The sequence below is a fragment of the Argiope bruennichi genome, chromosome 11, assembly GCF_947563725.1.
Source record: "Argiope bruennichi chromosome 11, qqArgBrue1.1, whole genome shotgun sequence".
Taxonomy (NCBI): Eukaryota; Metazoa; Arthropoda; class Arachnida; order Araneae; family Araneidae; genus Argiope; species Argiope bruennichi.
In genome coordinates this window covers 29,934,695-29,944,821 of record NC_079161.1, presented here as the reverse complement: position 1 = coordinate 29,944,821, position 10,127 = coordinate 29,934,695, and the positions used below count along the sequence as shown (strand labels likewise).

Below are 10,127 nucleotides of genomic sequence, written 5' to 3'. Positions count from 1 at the left end.
TTGACTAATTTCTTTAGTTAAGTTATATTAACGTCCCGTTTTAAAGGGTTATTTTGGGACGAACTTTCTAATTTTGTACCGTGGTCTGGTTGGTACCCTCTCTCCAGACTTCCACACCACACCAGTGGGAGGACGTTTGGCCCAGACGGATGTAGCGTGCACCAGTCCCGCTCACACAACGGTTCTTTGGTGTAATCGAATCTCGAACCTGAAACCCTCCGGTTCCGAAGCCGAGACCTTTCAAAATAATCGATAAAGTAGCAAGTCAATTCTACCGATAATTTGTAGTCAGCCCACTAAGAATCAGAACCGGTGGCAGATGTTTGACGACGGGGTAGCAGGGGGACAAGCACAACTTCTCTGATTTGGCTTCAAAGTAACTCATAATAATTAATTTTATATATAATTTAAAAAAAATTTAAGTATTATTTAGTTTTTATCGTTCAGATATTGACATTTCTCTCGTTGTTGAAAATTTGCAAAGATGTTTTTTTTTTTAAATCAGAATTTCTTTTATTAGTTATCAATGTTTGAGTTTATTTTTTATGAGACTTTTGATTCTAGAAAGAACAATGTTATATTTTATTCTAAATTTTAGGGTATAGATAGAAACACAGATTGCAAAACTAAATTTGTTGTTGCATGACCAATGAAATATTTAATTGAAAAATAACGAGGAATACGTTTTTAACTACTTTGAATTCGGTTCAAATTTGACACAGTTCTTAATTTTTTTTTCAATACTAGCAAAATGTTTCAGTTACAAGAAAAATAAATTAATCGAACAGAATTACAGAAATTTATAAATGCTTAATATTGGATAATAACACAAACAAAATAGTACTTTATAAAATGAAATTAAATAATTTTTAAAGGTTTTCTTAAAAGTGAATACTGCTTCTAAAATATATAATTATATGAAAAGAATTAATGAATAAAACACAATCAATTATCAAATTAGAGAAAATTCGAAAAAATAACAAGAATTCATTCTTATAAACCCCTTCAAATACGAGGGGGAGAGAATCATTCATCTTTGACATCAGTACCTTAAAGAATATTAGAACCATTGTTTCAAGCTAGGAACTTTTGATGAAATAATTTCCCATGGATTCTTCTGTTTCTTTACATCCACTTCTAAGACTGCAGCTACCTAATTTTTTTGTATACCGGATGTTTCGCACTCTTGTATTGTTTAGCGTAATCAGCGTCAAGACATTCTTGAGAAAGAATACTTTCAACTTTGTATCGATTGCAGGCTTTTACCATAAAGGCTATATAAAACAATTGTAGAAACTAAATTCAAACGGTTTTATAAGAGAAACTTTTCAGAAATCCAGAATAATCAATAAAAAAATATTCGATGTTTTCACCAAAAGTCAATTATTATTTTTAAAAAAAACGTAGTTAATAAAATAATTTTTATATAAACATTGCAACAACGAGCAAGAATTCAGACATGTTTTGAGTCCAAGGCGAATAAGCTCGCATGCACGAACTAAAGTTTACTGCAGTTTGGGTACAGACAATACAGAATGCGGAAAAGACAGAATGATGCTGTTTGATATAAAGACTAGAGAAAATATTTTGTAAATGCATGTGCAAACTTACTATTTTATGTAAGGCTTAGTAAGATAAGAAAAATGCACATGTGAAAAATGGAATACTTAAACATCAGATTTCCCAATATTTTTCATTCTATATTTAAAAATAAAAACAATCGCGTTTTTTTTTAAAGCAATTAGTTTTTGAATATGAAGTTTCTAATCTTCATTTTTAAGCATATGTTCTTATCGTTAAGTACTTTTTTCTGTCTATATTACAAGCTAATATTCTTCAAAAAAAAAATTTTTTTTCCCTCCATTTTCAATTTTAGTTGCATGTACTGGCTTTTCTTAACTGTTTCGTATACAAACCTTTCTAACTCGCAAATTGAATCACCAAATTTTTAATTTTAAATATGCCAATAAGTAAAAGTATCAAGTAATTTAAGATGCAAAAATCACTTTAAAAGCATCATTATCTCAAATGCCTTTACATTTTTCTAGAAATCAAAATATTGACAATTATCGCAAATACGTTTCATTCCATACTCAATCAGAAACCCAGCATTTGAAATATTGCCCTACAACTAAATTTCGATTTTCTCTCCGACAAGGAAAAAAAAAAAAAAAAAAAAAAAAACTAGAACATATTTAGTTCGATTATTAAGTTAGTTTTTGATCGCAAACTCCGATTTTTACTTCCTCATACGAGTAGTATAGAATAAGTATAGTAATCGTCAAAAAATTCGAAATTTTGATGAAGATCTCCCCGAATTTAAAACACACATCTTTGGTAAATGTCTGTCTGTGACAAAGATAACTAAAAAACGTTCAGAGCTAGACGGTTGAAATTTCGTATACAATCTTGAAACCAAACTTGGCTATTTTAATCAAATTTTTAATAAAATCTGTCTAGAGGCCATCCGTCTGCCCAGCTGTTCGAATCTACAATAACTACAAATGAAAGATGGATAATAATTGATTACACATATTTAACATCTATAGTTTAAATATCAAATTTAGATCCAACAACAAGGGATTGACCGTCTGTAGATTGTATTTTCAGAAATATTTAAACACTAACTCAAAAATGAGCTGACTTAAAATATATCAAATTTGGTATGCGATTTTGTGATTACAAGTGTAGCTCTGTGTCACATCTATGCTTCTAATACACAAATTCAATTTTTGGTTACTACTGACCAATGCCAGAGATTAATAATGATAAATTAACGTCAAACATTCATATTTCATTATTATTGTGTGCAAATGCCATGCCAAATTTTCTCTGGAATAATACCTCTACTAGAATGTAATTTACTGTGCAGTTTGTTACGCTTCAAAATCCTTGTAAGAATAGGTGAAAGTTGCAAAGTGTCAAAATATCGTAAACCAAATGAAGCTATGAAATTAAAATAGTGTTTCATGTTTTGCATTACAATATATTCCAAGCTTTAGAAATCGTGGAATACATAATAATTTCTGCTGCATAACAGAAGATATGTGAGAAAGTTTTAAGAAGACCACTCCCACTGGTTTATGAAAATTATTCCTGGCCTTTTTGCATTCAAAAGCATTAGGCCAAATTTCAAAGGATCAGTCATTCAGAATACTGTTGATCTTTTTATTAATAAAGGTTTCAATGAATAAAAATAAATGTGATCTTTTGGGCTCATTTACATCTAGACTGGTGCCGCTGTTTTTTCTCATTTTGACAATGCATTAATTATAACTAATTAAGTAATCTGATATAGTAAGAACATATTTAAATTAAAACACTGACATCCTAAGCCCTATTGATTATCTAGCTTCTAAGTGTTCCCAAACATCTAAGCTTGAAAATACAAATAATGACTTTCATTTGAGTTAACTATAAGGTTAACATTAGGAAGCGTATCTGATAAATCATAGCTTATGTAACTTACAGTGTAAATACGTGAAAGAATGGTTGAACTTTTAAAAATATAACACTAGAACAAAGCTGCTCTGTAACATAGAGCAATATTTTGTAACTATAAAAACATTCACAACACAACTAGATCTTAAGATTTTATTCCAAACGACTGTACAAGACACGACATACAGATTAGAACTGGATCATTTGTCCCTGAAAAGAAAGAATAAAAACATTAATCTCAGTCAAAATGCATATTTATAATTTGAAATGTATCGCTAATGAATTGAGAAGCAAAAAGAAATTTTACAATAATTGACTTTTTTCAAAGGGGAGGAGATGTAGAAACAATTAGTTATAATTAGTTTAAAGGAAAAAATATAGTTAATCAATTATAAAAATAATTAAGTAGCAAAATAATATATACAATAAACTCAGAAATAAGTATAATTGATGATATAGGAGATGTTACTTCATATGTTAGCAGCATTTTAATGGATTTTAATAATAACATACAAAGTTTTAAAGAAATTTTCAGCTCCAAAATATCTAAATGAAAAAAATTCCATAAATCATACCTTTCTCTTCTTGTCACCACCGATTTCAAAGTGTTTGCAGCGTTTGATAGGTAATTGTTTTCTGTATTTGCATTCGGAACATTCCATTCTTAGAACAATTTTCTTGGTTGTTTTAGCCTAAGACAATAAAATTCAATATTAAGTACATACTGTAAATTAACATAAATTATATTTTAAATATTAATATAAGCTTTTAGTTAAATATAAATCAGATAAGATTTCCAAGTAAAAATAGGATTTTTTTTAGCTCGATACTGAAATGCATTAATTTCTTATTTTTTTTATATTTATTATCATTATTATATTTTATAGAAAATAAAATTAAAAAACACTATATTGAATGAAAAAAAAGCAAAAAATAATTACTTTCTTCCTAAAAATAGGTTTGGTCTGACCACCATAACCCTGCTGTTTTCTGTCGTATCTTCTTTTACCTAAGTTAAAGAAAGGAATACTCATGAGTTTTCTAAGCCATTACTATTTGGACAAATAAATAGCATATCCATATAATTAACACTAAACATTACTAGATTTCAGAAAACACTTGTTAAATATATATATATATTAAGACAAAAATTTCTTGGTGATGAATTTGTTAATTTCATCTAATCTTTTTAATAACTGGAAGCAAAAGTTTCCATACAATTTAGTTAATTTTTCAGTGCTTCTAATAATACTTGAAAACCTTGAACGAAGCATTTTTACACACATAAAAGCAAGATTCAAAAGGAATGCTTTCAAAAGCTAAAGATATTTATAAGACAAAATAAACTTTATTACCAATAAATGTATCTGTATCCAGGATATTGATAAACCCATTATAATATACCAATGTTTTTTAATACAGAATTTATCTACCCCAATTCAGAAAAACCAAACTTGAACCAATTGTTCAAGTGGCAGCGTTGTTTGGGGAATGAGATTAAACATTTAAAATATTTCATTGTTTTTGCAATTAAATAGCAACTGAATGCAACAATTTTTTAAGCAATTACAAAGAAAAAATAAAAATCTGTTTGTACTAGACTACTTACCCAGAATTTTTAGAAAATAAAAAATTCTGGCTTGGAAGTTAGATTTAATTTACTTTCTTCTGTCAAGTGATTTGAAATAGCACAAACCACTTAAAGATAAAGAAAGATAAAATCCAAACAAAAACACTGCTCATGAAACTAATTTCATATTAATTTTCACTCGCATATTTCAATATTAATTCCCATTTGTCATGTGCAATCTACAATTTTGCTAAACCCTTTATAGTGCGCTACCATTTAAATTTTAAACTCCAGCAAAAAAGAATTGTATGTAACCTATTAAAGTTTAAAAATGTACACTGTTAAATTTCATGAACACTGCAAACTGTAGCTCTAAGAAGTGCAGCTAAGCAAGTATTAGTAAGTGCCAAAATAAGTAAAATTTCTTGCATTTCAATTAAAAAAAAAAAAAAAAACTTTAAACATGTATAGCAGAATTAGCATGTTCCAAAGTTCATCGACAAGGAGGCATGCTCAGGTGTGCCATTAATGGGCAATACTTCAAGCCTTTTTGACATTTTGCATCTTAGTTGATCTATTCAATACAAATAAATTTATTTCATAGCAATTTTAACAAAATGTATAGTAAAATAACTAATTATATTTAAAATAAAAAAGCTATAATATATATAATTAGAAATATTTACAAAAGGATATAAAATGAATGCCAGTGAAACTCAAACAGCAGAAAACTCCATGCTAAGTAAAAAGACCAAGATACTGACACACACACATAAAAAAAAAAAAACCTTCAGAGACCTAGAATTTCCAAGATTTCTAAACCACCCAAACAATATTCCTTGAAATAAATTCATTTTCCACAAAAAAAGAGAGAAGACCAGGAAATGAAGACAGATATTAGCTTTCCATCATAACATCCTGTTGCATAACACAATTGGAACACGTGTTTCAGCTGATGAACACCTAATTTTATCCAATGATTATGCATATGTATTCTCTTCAAAAAGAATTAAAAATATATAAATAGTTTAAGATACAGCAACAAAATAGCACTGAATTTTCTCCCCCATCAATTAAATTTTTTACTAGCAAAAAAAAAATTAAATTCTTTAGGAAATAAGGGGTAGGGTTTTTACAAAGCACGTCATGGCCAGAGTAAAGTTTAAGGTACGGCGCCAAATTTCAATTTTTTCTTGGCGAGCTTGACCGGTGGCTATCCTATGGCAACCCTAAATTAGTCTGTTCTGCAAGGGTCAGGGGTCTTTTCCACTTTGAACTCCGTTAGGATCAGACGTTTGTTTTTTATCCTCGAAAGGGTTAGATTTTGAACACGTGCTTCTCGTGATGGGTGCTGTAGCTAAAAAATTGCCAAGATTTCAAATCCAGAAACAATTCGATGACGATGCTGGTTTGTATGATCTTTCTTTTTTTTTTGGACTTACGAAAGGCGCCGAAACTGGATGTGATTAAATGGTGTATGAATGAGAAATTGATCGTTAATGAGTATGTGTGTTGCAAATGTGGGGAAAAGATGAATTTGGTTGAAAGGATTGATGCGAATGATGGATGGATTTGGGTTTGTCGTGATAGTATGCACTACATAAAAAGATCTGTGAGAAAGGGTAGTTGGTTTTCTCGAAGTCATTTGTCCATCCCCGAAGTCTTAATCTTATCCTATTTGTGGGTGAAAGAGACACCCACAAAATGGATTCTTGACGAATTTACATACTTGAGTAAACCAACTTTGGCTGATTGGAAGAGTTTTTGTCGTGAAGTGTGTATGAGTATGCTTGTGTTTGGTCCAAGGCTTCTCCTGACGAGGAATGACTAGGTTAGTTATTTCGTTCATTTCTTGACCATTTTTATGTATTCTTTTTGTGCTTTAAATATGTTTAATATTTGCTAATCGGGGGGTTGGGGGGGGGGCTGGCCCCCCCATTAGAATCGTTAAAAGGGTTAATTTTTTGTCTGTTACATCATTTTTTAAGTAAAAATTGCTTTATTTAGTCTTTTTAATGATATTTTAATTATTCTGTGTCGGGGGGGTTGGGGGGGGGTCCCCCCCCCATCACAATCATTTTTTCAGTAAAAATAGCGCCATTTTTGAGCAATCTAAGATGGAGGACAATTGGCGAATTTTGTAGCTTTTGGCGAAATCTTGGCGCGGTTTGGCGAGGGTCCGTACCTTAAACTTTACTTTTACCCATGTCATAACTTGTAATGTCATACGTATAAAAATATGTACCTGTTTGATTTAAAATGTCATCTATTATTAAAAAAGATAAAAAAGTGAATCCTAAAGCTATTTTTTTCATTCATAATTGAAATTAACAATTTTTAAGAAACAAGTGAAGTGTTCCCTATCGTGGAACACAGCAATGCTATGGATTAAACAAGTATAGAGCTAAAAATAAAAATGCCCCTTTAAATTAATCTTCATATAATTTAGTTAAGATTTCAACAATGCTCGAAAACCATTATAACATCAAAGTATTTTTACATACATTAAGCCAAACGTAAGTAATGGAAAAGATCAATATTAAAAGCTTCAGATAAAACTAACTTAAATAACTTTTAAAGATAAAATAAACTTTATCACCAATCAATGTAACTGCATCCAGGATACTGAAATACCCATAAAAAGATATCAATGTTTTTTAGTACAGAATTTATCTACCCCAATTCAGAAAAACCAAACCTGAAACATTTGTTCAAATGGCAGCGTTGTTAGGGGAAAAAGATCTGACATTTAATACATTTCACTACTTTTGCACTTAAATAACAACTCAATACAAGAATATAAGTAATTACAAAGACAAAATAGATATCTATTTGTACTAGGCCATTTACCCAGAATTTTTAGAAAAAAAATCTGGCTTGGAAGTTAGATTTAATTTACTTTCTTCTGTCAAGTGATTTGAAATAGCACAAACCACTTAAAGATAAAGAAAGAAAATCCAAATCGAAACCACTACTCATGAAAAAATTTCAACTCATGCTATTAAAAGTTTGAGACTTTAAGACAAACAAGCAAATTATACTTTATAAATGTAACTGCATCCAGGATATTGAAATATCTATAAAAAATATCAATGTTTTTTAATGCAGAATTTATCTACCCCAATTCAGATAAACCAGACCTGAAAAAATTGTTCAAGTGGCAGCGTTGTTTGGGGAACAAGATGTAATATTTAGAATATTTCATTGGTTTTATAATTAACTTATTTAACATAAGAATTTAAGTAATTATACAAATAAAATTTCGCTCTTTGTGCGCTCTCTGAAGCTGGTTAAATTGTAGAACACAAAGTCCATTTTAGTTTATACAAAAATAATATTTCCACCAAAAGGAGTTTTATTACAGGAATGAAAATAGTATGCATGTCCCAACGTATTTGCTCTGAATTTACACAATATAATAACCTGACACCAACATAAATAATTTACTTTCTTTTCCCAAGTGATCTGAGATCACATAAACGACTTAAAGAAAAGAAAGTTATTTTTTTCAATTTGACAACGCAGTATTCCTCCAATATTTCCTACTATTACATACAAAAAAAAGTACTCATATTTTTCACATTTTAATTCAGTTTACAAATGCTAAGATATTCCTCTAAAAGAGAATATATACATACAGAAACAGCAAGAATTATATTAAAATAATACAATCTTTCAAATTCACGAAATAAAATAGAATGTATCCAGTTTTTCTTCAACACAAATATCAAAAATATGTTATTTCTTAACATGATTATGAAACAATATCAAGATTACTTATTATTATATATAGGATATTAATTTACCAAAATATATATATATGCAGCTATTATTATACTAAAATAAAACTACTTTTAGAAAGTATATCCAAATGGTAGCATTGAGAACGAAATGTTTTAAATAGTATTTTTTTTTTTTTTTTTTTTTTGCACACCAATAATATAATTCTAAAATAAATTTCTATACTTTAAAAGAAAGAGTACCTATACAAATAATTTTAACAAATATTTCAAATCTTACAAATACTAAATTTAGAAATTTGAAATCTCCCAAATATAAAGTGCACATGCATTTATTACAAAATAATTGATGGCTGTGTTACAATTACAAAAATTGTTATTACATGTCTGATGAAATTTATACAAAAGAATTCTTTTAAAGCACAAAATGTAAATTTTATAATAACTTTAAAAAAACGGTTAAAACACATCTTTTAAACAACACTTAAAACCAACAAGATAAGGTCAATAGTATAAAAATATTAGACATTGAATACCTTGAGCCCAGATAGAATCCTTGCCTTTCTTGTATTGAGTTACTTTGTGCAAGGTATGTTTCTTGCATTTACCTTTGCAAAAGGTGCGTCTTTGCTTTGGTACATTCACCTATCAATACAAATTATAAAAAGAACTATTAAGCTGTATGTAACTAAGTTTAGGGTACAACTAACACATAATTAGAATTGAGAGAACATTTTTTTATTGCGATTATAATAGTGTAAAAAATATATCTAATATATTACTTCAAATTTTATTCGCATTAATAAAATTTGCACATTATATATTCTATATTAATGCGCAAGTTTAATGCATTTAAATAAAAAATAAATAGCTTCGTGATGAAAATTTAAACTAAAAAACCGCAAAATTTAGGGATATGTAAAAAGAAGGGCACGTGTCACTGAATTTCCGAAATCAATCTAAGATATTCTGATCTCTAAGGAAACATAATAAATCTATTATTAGGCTTCAGAATAAATAATTAAAATAAGAAATATACTGAAATACAAACCATTTTTGAAAACTTTTAGTTATTACTTCCGAATTTTACAGTCCGCAAGCTAACCCTTGCACAAAGCGCAGATTTTACGAAAACGATGCGGCTACGACAATGATGCCACTCAAAACTCAGAAGATTACAAAGAAATTTCAACTGGCCTGATTATTCCGCACAATTTAAATCTTCGAAGAGATAAAAAAAAATCTAAAAATGCACCCTTAATATGATTATTATTTTTTGAATAAATAATTCATAAATGTCACAGATTTGTGCATCTTTTTCAGATTTTTAAAAATCAATGCTATTGCATATATTTTTATTTTCATTGACTACATTT

The 10,127-nt window shown here is 28.8% G+C and overlaps 1 protein-coding gene across 1 annotated transcript; it reads right to left on the bottom strand.

Annotated features, from left to right (window-relative positions):
* Positions 1–3,580: 3,580 nt before the first annotated feature.
* Positions 3,581–9,925, bottom strand: LOC129957589 (ribosomal protein rpl-36.A). Its single transcript, XM_056070002.1, has 5 exons — positions 9,803–9,925; positions 9,288–9,396; positions 4,383–4,450; positions 4,017–4,133; positions 3,581–3,651 (listed from the first exon to the last, which is right to left on the bottom strand). The coding sequence occupies exons 1-5, from the start codon at positions 9,803–9,805 to the stop codon at positions 3,631–3,633; spliced, it is 318 nt and encodes a 105-aa protein (XP_055925977.1). The 5' UTR covers positions 9,806–9,925; the 3' UTR covers positions 3,581–3,630.
* Positions 9,926–10,127: the final 202 nt, after the last annotated feature.

Bases quoted from the DNA above. Each gene is read 5' to 3' on its own strand.
- LOC129957589 (XM_056070002.1), bottom strand. The intron at 4,134-4,382 runs GTAATTATTTTT...TTATTGTCTTAG, and splicing joins AACCTATTTTTAGGAAGAAA to GCTAAAACAACCAAGAAAAT. The intron at 3,652-4,016 runs GTATGATTTATG...CTTTCTTTTCAG, and splicing joins GTGGTGACAAGAAGAGAAAG to GGACAAATGATCCAGTTCTA.